This window comes from Aotus nancymaae, unplaced genomic scaffold (assembly GCF_030222135.1).
Source record: "Aotus nancymaae isolate 86718 unplaced genomic scaffold, 86718_ANA_hifiasm-v0.15.2.pri h1tg000030l, whole genome shotgun sequence".
NCBI classification, from domain to species: domain Eukaryota; kingdom Metazoa; phylum Chordata; class Mammalia; order Primates; family Aotidae; genus Aotus; species Aotus nancymaae.
This window is the reverse complement of record NW_026988443.1, coordinates 1,316,521-1,331,570: the sequence shown is the minus strand read 5'-3', so window position 1 is coordinate 1,331,570 and position 15,050 is coordinate 1,316,521. Positions and strand designations below refer to the sequence as shown.

General features: G+C 38.7%; 2 protein-coding genes across 3 annotated transcripts in view; one reads left to right on the top strand and one right to left on the bottom strand.

Moving 5' to 3' along the window:
* The window catches only part of CUNH16orf87 (chromosome unknown C16orf87 homolog), a 29,689-nt gene extending 22,694 nt beyond the window's left edge, over positions 1-6,995 (top strand). Inside the window, exon 4 of one of the 2 annotated variants that reach the window (XM_064382994.1) lies at positions 3,100-6,995. In XM_064382994.1, the coding sequence (XP_064239064.1) occupies positions 3,100-3,218 (119 nt within the window). In that variant the 3' untranslated portion in view covers positions 3,219-6,995. Of the gene's footprint in view, positions 1-1,708; positions 3,079-3,099 lie in introns of those variants that run through there. The other variant, XM_064382995.1, reaches the window with a different exon arrangement.
* CCNYL1B (cyclin Y like 1B) overlaps positions 6,633-15,050 on the bottom strand; it is a 27,904-nt gene continuing 19,486 nt past the window's right edge. The window contains exons 9-11 of the mRNA XM_064382926.1: positions 13,438-13,604; positions 8,985-9,147; positions 6,633-7,470 (exon numbers count right to left, since the gene is read on the bottom strand). Coding sequence (XP_064238996.1) covers positions 7,357-7,470; positions 8,985-9,147; positions 13,438-13,604 — 444 coding nt within the window. The 3' untranslated portion in view covers positions 6,633-7,356. The remainder of the gene's footprint in view (positions 7,471-8,984; positions 9,148-13,437; positions 13,605-15,050) is intronic.

The window sequence follows — 15,050 nt, the reverse complement described above, 5'->3', positions numbered from 1 at the left end:
AAGAAACTCATTTTTATTACACAGTTACCTAAAAGTCAGGAATTTGTGTATCAGTCATGTCTGGAAGTAGAAGTGAAATTGAGGCCAAAAATGAGAAGATTGTTTGCAAGTATTTTTATGGCTAGCTCATTAAGACTGTTTACCCTCTTATACCCCAAGTTTATCCTTTGAAAAAGATAAATAGCATAGGCTTTGGTCTCAGGAACACCAGGTGTCTGTTGATGGCCTGGATACCATGTTAAGATCAGGAAGCCTAGGTGAAAATTGGGCATAGTAAATACCGAGTTCTTGAGTTAGGCTTATTAGTGTCCAGGTTAAAAAAAAAAAAAAAAAAATGACCATATCTTCTCTAGAGAATCCGAAGGACCCAAGAGAAAAGGCCCCAAATAAAGATACTTTCATTATCACAGAGAAATGGCCTAATTGGATCATCCTAATCTGATGATCAGAGTCAAGCTCCACATACGTGTAATCAGCTTTTTTGGTCGCTCTCCTAAATACTAGCATATTGCCAAAAATTACCCAGATATCTAGAAGAAAGCATCTATTATGGTATGAAAGGCTAAGACCAAATCAACAGGAGAGAAAGAATAACTTGGAAAAAACAAGTTTTTGAAGGGAAAAGAAAAAATATAAACTATTATTAATATCTTTAGCAAAAGAGGTAATTGTAAAACAAGAACAAGATGATATTTAAAAGGAAATTGCAGACGTCAAGCCAGTTAGAAACTAAACTTTAAAATACTCCCCCCAAAACCCAAAACATACATGATACACAGAAATGAACAACTTTAATAAAAGGCTTAAAGATAAAATTGAAGAAAGGTTCCAGAAAGTATAGCAATTGAAAAGATATGGAAAAAACAGAATGGAAATGGTAAGAAATTTAGAGAACCAGTGTGAGTTTGGACGTCTGTAAATAATTGAAGTTTCAGATAAAGAACATAGAAGATTAAGGTGAAGGAAGTCATCAATGACTTTAACAGTGACAATTATTTATTCAAGAAGATTTTCCCAACCTGAGGGACATTGAGTTTCTTTGTTAAAAGGGCCTACAAATTTCCAGTCTAATGGATGGTTAAAAAGAGAAATTAATTATACCAGAGATTGTCATCATATCTCTTGGGTTTAAGAAAATTCTTCAGGTTTTCAGAAAAAAGAAACACAAAATAATATTGGAACTAATACAATGGAATATTGTCCAGCAAAGAACAGACTACTGATATATGAATAGCATCAATTAATTTCAAAAACATATTGAGCAAAATAAGCTAGACACAAAAGAGTACATACTATATGATGCCATTTATATGAAGTTTAGGAACAGACAGAATGATTCTATGGTAATAGAAATCAGAACAGTGGTTGCTTGTAGGTATTGGGAGGGATTGGCTGGAAAGAAGCATGAGGAATTTCTGGAGGACATTTACTGTATCTCAGTTGTGACATGGGTTAGTTACATGTTTGTATACGTTTGTCAGAACTCATCCAGTTGAACACATAAAGGATCTATATATTTCACTGTATGTAAATTTATCATTGGTTTAAAAAATAGCCATAAAAGAGGTACTGGGTTTTGTCAACAGTGGCACCAGTAGTCAGAAGACAATTTACTGCCTTCACAGTTCTAAGTGGAAACCTACAAGTCTATACTCAATCAAACCAAGAATTAATGTGAAAGTAGACTAAAGATATTTTTAACGTTCAGGGTCTCATAAAATTTGCTACCAGTACTCCGTTTCTCAGGAAGCCCCTACAAGTTACCTGCTACCAAAATGAAGAAGTAAACCAAGAAAGGATCTTTGGATTCAAGACAAAGGCGGGTCTACCTGACTCTAGAGATGAGGAGTCTCTCCAGCATGATGCTGATGAAAGAGCTCAAGATGATAAGTGTCCAGTAGGCTAAGAGAGCAACCATTTCATGCTGGAGCAGGTCGGAAGACTTGAAGAGATTTCTTCGAGAAGATAAAAATGATAAAATACCTGATACGTGTAAACATCCTGAAAAAAGATTTATACAACTAGGGAAGACTGGGTTGAGTTAGAAATGAAAACTAAGCAAGTAGAAAGAGAATCACTTTAGGGAAAACAATGTGAAGGAAAAGTAAAATCATTTACCATAGTTATAATACCGTAAATATTGAAAATTGATGTTCCTGAAGTTGTGATTTAACTATTGTGAGAAGATGAGGGGATGGGCAGAATGTTAATTGGGGCAAGAGATGCAAAACAGTGTAACCCTTATTTTCCATTGTGGAAAGTGAATGAGTAATGCCTAAAACCCTGAAGTAGCATCTTTACAAATGTTACTTAGAGATATGTTTTTGTAAAAACAGAAAGGAACAACTTAAAAAAAAATTGTCACTTTTTTCGGAGGCTGAGGTGGGCGGTGCTTTTGGAGAATGGGAAATGTGCATGGGACAAAGGACTTCTGTTTTTTGTATCAAGTTTTATAAAAATAATTTGACTGTAAATTATATGCATTTAACTTCGATCAGAATGTCAGAACAAAATAAACAAAAATAAAATCAGTGAATCCTGAAAAAGTAATTTGGAAGAATATATACCAACATGTTAATTGTGATTTTTGCTGACTCATGAGATTACAAGTGATTTTCATTTTCTTTTTCAAATTTTCTGTGAACTTGGATTACGTTTGTAATTGAGAGGGGAAATATATAAATAAATGTTAGCTATTCACTTCCTATATAAGAAGATGAAGGTGAAGATGTTAATATATTCATAAAGTCACCATTGATGTTCAGAAGGGGACCATCTCTCAGTGAATTTCATCTAGCAGAGAAAATTCATTTTGATTGAGACAATGAGGAGATAGAAATATATGAGATTCTTAGAGAAATGATGCAGCTGTTAGAGTGCCTGTGTATAGAAATATACGTTGTCTTCATTTAATCTTCATTTCAGTAGCTCCTTTGTATAATTTAAAAAACTTTTTAGTTCAGTAGCATAGTAACATTTAATGTACATTGTAGTATTGTATATAATAATGTCATTTAAAGAATACTTGAAAGCTTTAAAAAATTTAAATTTACTGCATCTACTGTTTTTATATTAAACTTTCCCTTTTTCTTTCAACAGAGAAACAGGAAAAGGAAATTGACATCTATGCTAACCTGTCTGATGAAAAGGCTTTCGTGTTTTCAGTCGCCTTGGCAGAAATAAATAGAAAAATTATCAATCAAAGACTTATTCTCTGATACTTGTCTGCAAAATCTTCTGAAACTTCATCAGGATTACGTCAGCACAGTTATGGACTCTCAGGAGCATTCTGACTGCATCAATAAGGGCCATTGATTGTTCCTTTCTCTCCTGTCGTTTAGCCTGTGCCACACTTTGGGAGCAAAGCTGTGTAGGCTTGGACTGTTCTGGATTTCCTTGTTTACCAAGGAGTATTGTCAGTGTTTTGTGTTTGGGATATAAGTAAGTGTATTTGCCAAAAAAAAAACAAAACAAAACAAAAAACAAAAAAAGTGCTGGATGGATGTTAAAGGATAAAAAGTGATGGGGTATGGGTTAGGTATGAAAACTAGGGTAGTAAGATGCTTGATTGTTTTCAGGTTTGCCAGAGATGCAATATTTTAAATACTGTCAGAAAGAGTGATTTTTAAAAATATATATTTCAGATTTTCAGCGCTAACAGATTGCATATATACAGTTCATTTACTTTTAGTAAATTGGCAATTGATATTTTATTGAATGGGGAATTAAGAATATAAACTGTAAATTTTGTCTTAAATTGATTTTTTTTCTTGCCCTTTATTTTTATTAATTAATGTATGAGTTATATTTTAGGAGATACTTTCTAGACAGTTTGAAGTTTGGGTGCTATATGAAGAGAAACCTTAAATGATATACTCAGATATAAACACCTTGTTTTCTTGAATATAATTTATTTATTAAATAAGAAAACTTCTGCTCTCAAGACGGTGCCTGTTAACCTAAACATGAAATATATTTATTACATGCAAAATATTTCTTAGCCACTGTTAAGCGGTAATGTTTTATCTGAATGGATATTCATTTATACATCCTGATAATTATTTAAATTGTTACTTTACTTTCACTGTGGAAGAAAAAATAAATGCTAATATTGAAACTAAGTAAATTGAATAGTGTGATAAAAGATTTTTGTTCTAAAGTTTGTGAAATATATTTAAATTTTCTAGTGTTAAATCATAATCATTTATAGTTTACACTAAATGCTTTTGCATTTTGGCATATCAATTTAATGATTAACATTCAAACTTGGGAATAATTCCCCTTATTTTCAGTCCCTTTTTCCCTCAGTCTCTTTGGAAATCCTTTAAAGCCTTCTTATGAAAGATAGTCATCAGATTTAGCGCCCTTTTAAGAGAAAATTCCTTTCAATTTCAGCAGTAATATTGTCAATTTCATCCTTCATCCTGCATCAACATTTTTTTCCTACATTAAATGGTAACGAGCAGAGGGAGCTTAAGAGGTACTCTAGAGAGGATATATAATTTTCCTAAGGCTTCTTTTTCCTTTAATCTTCATATCTATCTGCAGGTACTACAACTATTTTGTATGCATTTTATTTATTAAGGAGACAAGAGTCTTGCTCTGTTGCCCAGGCTGGAGTGCAATGGTGCAATCTCAGCTCACTGCAACTTCTGCCTCCTGGGTTCAAGTGATTCTCATGCCTCAGCCTGCCTAGTAGCTGGGATTAGATGTGTGTGCCACCAGCCCAGCTAATTTTGTTTTGCTTTGTATTTTTGGTAGAGATAGGGGTCTCACCATGTTGGCCAGGGTGGTCTCAAACTCCTGGCCTTAAGTGATCCGCCCTCCTTGGCCTCCCAGAGTGCTGAGATTACAGGCATGAGCCACTGCAGCCAGCCTTGTATGCATTTTAGAGTCTTAACTAATAGTTTCCCCAAGAATGTAGTGTGATTTTACCTTTGAAACATACTGTAAGGAACTTTTTATTTTAAGCAAAAAAGCTTAAAATGATTAATATCTAAAAATGCTTTATACATACATATGTCCTCAGGAAAAGCAAGAACAGCTTATGGAATAGGCATGTCTAAAGAATTATTGATGTCAGAGTCTTATCTGTTTAAAGCTGAAGACCATTAGAGGAAAGTCATGTTAACATATTCATTGGATATGGTAAAGGAAGTACTGGTGACTGGGCTGAAGCTTGCTATGTAGAAAAGTAATTACTTCAGCTCTCGTAATGTTAAGTTGTTGGCTTATTTAAAAATTTCCTTGACAGAAAAGCAAATTAGGTTTCCTCTGTGACATAACCTATTTAACCAATTTCTTAAAAAATTGTATTCTCTGAGATACATTTATGAGCTGTCTTGTTATAAAGCTAAAAAACTTAATTTAGGCATATTGTAATGGTCCCAGAAAGCAGTACTTTCTGCTAGAAACTGTTGGTGGATATTTATAAGAAAACTTTTTCAACTCTTACTTTGTTCATTTTGTTGCACTGATTATTCATATTTGTAATTTAGTAGGTCTCAATGATCTTGGTTGCTCTTCAGAAATGAACAAATATGCTGTGATTAATCTTAGAAAATTCCTTTTCTTTACCTTACGTTATAGCCATTATTTCAGGGTAGTGAAATTTATAAGTCTTTTTAATTATGGGAAAAATTCCTTTTGTTTTTTAATTTAATTTTGGTTAAACTTTTATCCAAATCTATTCAGAAAAGAAATTTCACAGAGTATAGTACAACATGGTGACTATAATTTATAGCATTGATTGTATTTTGAAAATTGCTAGAAGAGTATATTTTAAGTGTTCTTACTATAAAAAATGGTAAGCATCTGAGGTGATGCATATGATAATCAGCTCAGTTGAGCCACTCCACAATGTATACGTATTTCAAAACATCATGTTGTACACAATAAATACATTGAATTATTTGCCAATTAAAATTCACAAAATAGCTTTCAAAAATTCACAGAAGAAAGGAGTTTTATTTTTTATGGTAACAATTTTGGACTTTGTTCTTTCTGGATATTACTAGTCAGTAACACAAAGTAATTACATTTATTTCCAACAATAAGTAAAAAAAAAAAATTGTTTTTTAACTAAATAAGTAAAACTAAAACTCCAAGAAAATTTTTATCCTCAATGTTGTCTTTTGGAACAGAAATTTTTAAAAATATGCTGTTTGCTCTCCCCTGGTGATAAGCTCAAATTGCATTCTATAGAGATTAAAACTGCCCCTGCTGGAACAGATTAGCCTATCTGATTTCCTCCTTATATCACCACTCTCTCTTTCTCTTTCTCTGGAGTCCTGGCCATTGATCATGCTAGAAATTTATGATTTCATATATATAAAGAAGTATTTTTGAAACTTCCAAATAAAATTTTTTTTATATTTTGAACTTCACTTTTAACTAACTTTGCAACTGTTGTTTTTAGTAAATATTCACTGTTCTTTTTCCTCTTCTCTAATGCAAAAAACATTCTTGTTCCATTGATGTTGGACTTGATTGTATGCTTTGCATTGCAGCATGAGTGACTGTGATTTCCCTAGGCTCACTCAGGGGCTTTTTACGGACTTCCACAGTTATGATTGGACTCACTTGGCCTTTTTAACTGCAACGTCTGAATAGTAAAATGAGAAGGAAAAGTCTCAGGAAATTGCTGCCCCTTTGACCTGGGTCCTACAATGACATATGACGGAAGTCAACCAAAATATGACTTTTACCCTGAAGTGGAACCACTGCAGCCCATCTGTAGATGTATGAATAAAACCTTAGTTTATGTTGGCCACTGAAATGACTTTGGGGTTGTTTTATATGTAATATTAGCACCCCCAAAACCAACAAATAGAGAAAATCTCCATGCAAATAAGTAAAACAGTTAAAATTTTAATATTCAAAAACTGGGTTAATATTTTCCAATAGTTTATTATGCATATTCACTCAGGAACAGTTGAATTCATGAACTGATCTCATAAACAGCATTAATAAACATGGAACAATATTGAAAAATGTTTTCATGTCAATGAGTTTTCATTTCATATTTTTTCCTTTTTGAAGTCTGAGTTATTATATTTGTTCACTTGTGCTAATACCATCAAATATAGCTAGATAATTTTCACTGAAATATCAGATTTACAAAATGGTGCCCTAGGAATGCCATCGGGACTCAGTGGAACAAGAAGGGCAGGTAGCACCTGGCACCCACTGTTCATGCCACCATCACCCAGCTTCACAGTGTGGTTATTTGAAGAAGTCTCCGATCTATGAAAATCTAACAACAACAACAAACAGCAACAACAACAACAATAACAATAAAAACTTAAAACATAAAAAAAGAAAATTCTAATTTTGCTGGTATGCTCATTTCTCTCTTTAAGATAAGATGGCATTAGTATGCCGAATGCCGATGGAATCCATGCTGATGGCCCTTCTCATAACGGCAACATCGTGATGCAAGTCTTTGTATTCACACGGCCGTGACATAGCCTAGGAAAGTCAATCAAAGATAAAATGGGTACAATTTTTAAAAGGGCTCCAACATTTTGTAAAAGGCATCATTGATGAGAAGCCACACACACAGATTCCTTTAGAGGGTTCCCTTGCAGCTGCTTTGCCTGAGGTTTACACTGCCAGGTTCTGAGGATGCAACTCCCTGCCCATTCACTAAGGTAGTCTCCTTTAAGAGCTATGAAAAGACTGCCAGAGCCAAGAGGAACTTACTTTATAATTTTAAAATTGGGCTCATTGCCTGATGATACTGTCACATAAAAAATAAAATAGGGCTCCTAAAGATTTTAAGAGTATTGTGACAAGCTTGTAACAATATTATCTGTTACCTGTGCACTTGTTCCTTCAACATAATCAACATACACTTGTGCCAAACAATCAACTTACTCAGCGGCTTAAATTCTACCCAATCCTTAGCAGTTACTACACACTCCAAGCAGATTTAATGAGGCAGGTGCGTGCTGGGCTGTTTTGGAACATCCAAGAAGTCTAACAATTGAAGCACCAAAAGGTGCTACTGTACTTGCACATTGTGGTAGATAAATGTATTATTCCAAAGTACACCAAGACACCAGAGACAGTGCCAATTTTAAATGTGTCTATTTCAGTTGTAATTTTCCTGTATACTCAGGAAAACTTCATTGTCCCATAAAGCCATTTTCATTAAAACCCATGTCCTTCCTACACCTAGTACTTGAAACACTGGCACCTTACACAGTCTAAGCACAAGTCTCTCAGCCACTACTGCTTTGTCTAACAAACTCCTGGGACTGCACCGAGATACACAGAATAGACAAGGACACAAAATTGCAAACTGCTTAAGTAAAAGACAGTCAAGAGCGGTAAGTGCATTGTCTACTTAAGATATAATTAGGAATACATCTGCATTTACTCACGAATGTTACGTGAATGGGTAGAGATTAAAAACAAAACCCATTAAGAACAGATTAAATTTAATTTAAAATATTCTGAATTGTGGTCAAAGCAGTGAGAATATCAATAATTTTTTAAAATATAGATCCTTGGCCGGGTGCAGTGGCTCATCCCTGTAATCCCAGCACTTTGGGAGGCCAAGGCGGGCAGATCTCCTGAGGTCAGGAGTTCGAGACCAGCCTGACCAACATGGAGAAATCCTGTCTCTAATAAGAATACAAAATATCCGGGCATGGTGCTGCATGCACATAATCCCAGCTACTTGGGAGGCAAAGGTAGGGGAATCGCTTGGACCCAGGATGTGGAGGTTGCAATGAGCTGAGATCACGCCATTGCACTCCAGCCTGGGCAACAAGAGCAAAACTCCTTCCATTCAAATAATAATAATAAGGATGTTTGCATAAAGCATAAAAGACAACAAATATGATGCCAAAGAAATAAGCACTTTGGTCTGTTAATTTTAAGGCTTTCATTTTCCTAATCACTACTTAATATGATTTGTCACACATGTTGGCTTTTGTGGCCGATGGAAACTCCACTAAGTGACTTCACAGCCTTACCTTCAGTTTCTGTGGTTTATCTTTGTGAAGAAAACTAAATGTGAAATACACGTCATGGTCGTATGCCAAGGCACGCAGGTCAAAGTAATATTTCACATAAACGCTGGTGGACACACGAATATTAAAGTCAAGTAGCTCCAAAAACCACTGCTCCATCTTATCCCTGGGGGAGGAGAAACACAATAAAGCCAGCGCAGGGCAATTTTAGTCAAGTGGGTTACCTTTAAAAATATCATTCTGAGCTACTAGGAGGCTCCAAATTCTGTTTTGAAACAAATAAAGGCTGCCTGGTCGGGTCCTTACACTAATATCCAAACAAGGCACAGCTGCTTGGGGTCTCCTCGGCATCCCGGCACCCCAAGTTTGGGATGAGGGATAAGTACAGGCCTCTTCTGCACTCCTCCTGCTGACCCGGGGCTTATTCTTCACAGTTCCCTTAGGGCAGCTGCACAACTCAGACTCCATGCTCATTCACAAACCCCGCAATTGCGATCAGATGACAGGAACGATGGGTACCATTTACTAGCTCTGAAGAAGCTCCACGCATGTTTACCAGGACGATAACAGGAAGGGACTTACTGAAGTAGAGAAGCACCAACGGGAAAATGGGGCACATCACCATGGCAACAAATGGACCCACGGAGACCCACCCTATTACCTTGGGGGAGGAAAAGCTCTAAGGCTACAAGGAGGATTCGTCCCAAATAAATACATAAGTAAGATCCATTCCATGGCAAAAAGAATCCCCCTCCCTCTGCTCCAGCACACGAGGCGATGTCAAGGACACATAATGCAGGTCTCTGCTCACCTTAATATTATGAAGAGACTGGGGAAGAATAACATTTACAATTTGAAAGGCAGAATGTCAAGGACAGACATTTTGGCTCGACTAAACTCATTCTCTAATGTGATTTATAGTAGGGCCCTGGCCTTAACACATGCAGTGTTGCTCTTGAGTTGGGAATGCAACCCTGAAGAACTCAGCATCTGTCACCCCTGGACAGAACAGAATGTGGGGAAGTTGGATGCAATGGGAGGAGAAAGGACTGGGAGCCGTCCTCTGCGTCATGGTCATCCAGCCACCCTCACCAAGGCTAAATTAATAGGTACACAGAGTCATTCCGGCTGCTTTCAGAGTAACCCCTGTAATGAGTTAATTGATTCAAAATGATCAACATCTGAACAATACATTTGGTTTCTTGGTTTCAAAGTTTTAACATTTTACCCACTGGCTAAGTCAACAAATGCTTGAAAGCGGGGGGCAGTTAGACTACAAGCCAAGATGTGGGGATCTCATTTGCTGAACTTAAAACCCAACTGAACCTACTTCCAAAATTAATTTCCTGTTCACATGTCCATAAGTCTATAGAAATGGAAATCAAACAATATTTGAATAGACAGCTAATCAGGACCTGACTTACTATCAGAATTAAAGGCACTTCTCAGAATTAACATATCTATTAATAGAGGTTTAACTGCTGAAGAAAAGAATTCTGTGTACAGACTATGCATCTTCTAGGATTTCTGGTTTTTTAAACGACTAGATGATTGAATAGCATACCCTTTATGACACAGCATTTCTAATAGTGGCTACTCAGTTTTACTCTCTAGTAAGAAAATATATTCTAGGGAGACACAGAGATGTTGGAAAGTTTTAAGAAAAGTCTGATGGACAGCAGTTTTTTTATCTATTCAATTGACACTCAAAATGGGATCATTGCAAACAGTCAACAGCAGTGGGGTGAGACACATGGCTATTAAACGCTTGGACGTAATGCTTTTCAGCTTCCCAAGATCATACACAGAAGCAGCCTGTTTGGAGCATAGCTGCTGGTGTTTCTCATTCACACACAAACAGCTCTGTTTGGAGCTGGCCTTCTCGGAGCTGGCCTCTGCCTCCACTGCTCCTGGAGCTCAATTCTGTGGAAAACTGCACATATCCTCGCATGTTCTCTGTTCTTGTGACTAGAAATCAGAGCCCCAGCCAGCTTAGCTGCAGGTTTTGAGAAGAATTCAGCTGCCAAAATGGCAGAACTAAGTGTTCGTGATTACAAATTTGAAACCACCTTTGCAAAAACTGTAACTGAGAAAATTATGACAGTGAAAGAGGGCTGATCTGACTTCATCTCACTTCTAACCTCCAAGCTGTCCTTGTTCGTTCCTACGCAGAGGCCAAACTAACTTTAGAAGGAACTTAGTTTGTACTTTAACTTTGAAACAAAGATGGTAACAACCCTTTCCCAAAACAAACCCCTTTCCCACCTAGGGACTACATAGATGACCTTTCCAGAACTAATAAATTAGCCACACGATTAGAAATTGTGGCTTAGGAGTCATGAGGCTGAAGGCTGCAACAATCTGAACCTCCCCACATTGCTCCTGGGAATAACATCACTACTGTAAAACCTAAAATCAGTGCTTGAGATCTTTTGCAGACCCTGTACTGGGATCAGGTGGCACCACCCCAACAAATAAACGTGGCTCATCTGGTTCTGTGGCCCCCACCCAGGAGCCAACTCAAGGAAGGAGGACAGCTTCAACTCCCTATGATTTCATCGCTGACCTGACCAATCAGCACTCCCTGCTTTCTGACCTCCTACCCACCAAGTTATTCTTTTAAAAAACCATCCCAGAGTTTTCAGAGAGACTAATTTGAGTAATAGTAATCTGGTCTCCTGTACAGCTGTCTCTGCATGAATTCAACTCTTTCTCTATTGCAATTATCCTGTATTGATAAATCAGCTCTGGCTAGGCAGCAGGCAAGGAGAAATCAGGCAGTCACAAATCTTGCTTCCTTTCAGGGACAGGTTGCAAATGGATGACTACGATTAAACTCACTTTAGCATTTGCAACTTTCAAAGTACTTCCATTTGTTTCAAATTCATTTGCTGTCACGCTCTTTGCTAAAATGGCTACCACAAGTATCACAATGATCACTTGGTTTATACTATTAGCAAAGTGGTGGCAAAAATGTTTTTTTTGTCTGTCTGTTTCTTAGAGAGAGTCTGGCTCCATCACCCAGGACTGGAGTGCAGTCACGTGACCACAGCTCACTACAGCCTAAACTTACCAGGCTCAGGCAATTCTCCCACGTCAGACTCCCAAGTAGCTGGGACTACTACAGGCACCTGCCAACACACTTGGCTAATTTTTTAAAAAATTGTTTGTATGGACAGGCTTCACTGTGCTACCCAGCAGGTCTGAACTACTGTGCTCAAGTGATCCACTCACCGCGGCCTCCTGAAGGGCTGAGATTACAGGCATGAGCCACTGAGCTCAGGCACCAAGTGGTTATTTTTGAATGTAGATACATACACACTGCAGTATATCTACAATATACACTATATCTTCAATTGTAGACATACACCGAGGTGATTCTGAATAACAGTCCTATCTGGAGTCATGGGCAAAGATCACAAAACTAACTTGTGCCACTGCCTGGAATCATCTTTTCTGCTGCTGCTCAATGTAAACAAGAGCTGCTCCCTCGTCTTGCACCAGATGCAGCCGACACAGCTGTCCTCACTGTCCAGCGGGCACCCAGGGCGGCTCTGCTGGAAATGCCCCCCCACTCACCCTGCCTGCCTGCTTCAGGGCCCTTCACTTCACAGCAGTCCTAAGGCCAAATTGGAAGGGAACCCTGGGGAAGCTGTGTTTCAGTGTCACGTTGGCGCATCTGGGAGGAACCCCATGACCCCGCAAGGCTCCCCGCACTCTCATAAACAACTACTGGCCCCCAGCCTGCTTCTGGGAATGTCTGACTACCCAGGGAGCCTGTGAGTGTGGTGGGCATGGGGTGATGCCCCAGAAATGCTTCTCAAACTGCAGGAGGTGAACGCGGAAGCTTCTAACTCATCAGACCGATTTCCAAACACATGCAACGTTCCCAGTGGGGAGGAGCCAGGGCACAGAAATCTGTAGCTATTTAGCATCATATCTCAAGGTTCGTATAAAAACAGATCTTCAGATTAAAGGGGGAGACAAGGACCAGCTAAAGCAAATACACAATGGGTGATTTAGGTTAAAGCTCTAACTTCTGCATAGTCCAGAGGCCTTAAGACCTTAACAGTGGCCAATTATTTCAAAGGCCAGATGTTTGCCCCTTAAAAGGTGACTGAAACTGGCAGGCAGCTTCTAAAAAGCTGTAAAGATATTTACTGTACTGTGTCATTCTGACAGCACACTTGTAACAGGTTTGCCAAAAAACAATCAGAAAAACACTTTTCAGTTTACCAGCCAGTTATTACAACAATAACACATCGAGACCTACCCATTAATGGTGGAAAACATAAACTGTTATACTAAAGCTGGACAGATTGAAGCCTGTGATCTTACGCCTATTTCCTTTATCTGCACAATGAAACCTATAAAGATACTTCTTACAGTGATAACTTGGAGAGCAAATGAGGCATGGAAAATGATGACAAAGTTTGCCAAAACCTTAGAAACTTACATTGTCTCAACTGCAACATCCTTGGGATTCTGGCTGGCATCCACACTCCAGTGATGATGATTTTTCCAAATCTTGGAGGCCAGAAGCGTGGCTCCGAGGACAATTTGTTTCCAATTAGTAGGACAAAGATCGATGTTAGCATTGGTCAAAAGGCGTTCGATGTACACCTGCAAAATAGAGCACTTGTCTTTGATTTCAGTTCTGTTTCAGTGTGGTGATAAGGACATTTAAGAACGAAAGACTTCTTCTGGTTTTGGCCAGAAAGTGCGTGCCTTTTACTCTTATGTTCTGCAGAACTTAGCTCAGACAAAGCGAGAGGCCGAGTCACAGTCATAGTCAGATACCTCTGCAGCATACTCTGCCCAGAGAAATTTCCATGCCAATCTCATTCACAGGGAGGTGAGCATGAAGAAAGGCACCTTCAGCACCTTCACACTCATGAAAGACAGCACAAACACAGGCCTCGTGCAGATTAAGGTTGTTCAGGAAACACTACAGCGTCATCCGCCTGCAGCGTCACGCCTGGCTGGCAGGCAGATAGGAATTTCACAGGTGTGCCATGCTCGAATGTGTAGCACCCAAGTCATACTGAGAACACTGCTGTCTTCTCCTTTTCACAACAACTAACCACTCTTGGGACACAGGCTTAGGAACTGCGGGTCAAGAGTGCTTCCCAGTGCCTGCCGGGCAGACAGCATGGCAAGGGCAGGTCTCTGTTGCTGAGAAACAGTCCCTGTATTCAGTGCCCTGACGAGGAATGCATGTGAATGAATGGAGAGTCCTGCTCACAGCCCCTATTTTCATGTCTCCACAATCACTTCACGAAAACTTATTTCTTGCCCTACAGTATCTGCATTCAGTCAATTCTGTGGGTTTGAAGGCAGAGAGAGCTGCCGGCCTCTGTATCCTTGGGGTGCCTCGAAACCTGTCAAGCAGTTTGTGAGATCATCTCAGAAAGTATTCTCTATCTACCCAATCTCTATCCTATAAAGAACTGGGTGAGGGACCAGCTAAGTGAAGGTTACAGAGATGAGCTGTGAGGTGTTGCCACCTCAGAGGCTGCTCTTTAGAAGAGTATGACTCTATGCTGCTTGAAGTCTTCGTATCAAGGTGAAAGAAAAACAGTTCATTTTAAGAGAGTTCATTTATTGTCTGAACATTATCAGATTGGCGGCTCAGATCTGGCAATGTTCTCCAAAGTCAACTGTGTTTTCCAAATCACATGGCCCTTGAACATGAAATGTTCTTGTGAGAGATGCTGCTCCCTTTCTCCAAAACTCTGCACTGTCGGGTATCCAAGGAATAACCCTCCCTCCCAGGGTTCAAATCCACAGGACTCATTAGAGAGCACTGGAACAGCACTGGTGAGCCCTCAACTTCCTGTCACCTTTACTGGTAAGCCAGTGACCTGCTGACACTCATTGATACCACTTGCCCTCCTGGGTCAGTGAGAAAGTTCCTCTTTTAACATCGACTCTTCTACCAGCATGATGGATCCTATCCCACTTTTGCAGAACACTGTTCCCCGAATCACCTCTTCTTGAAGACTTTCTCCCTCTGCCAGAGATTTCCCCAATACAAATGTCTTGCCTGTTCCCATCCTGCTCCTCCCA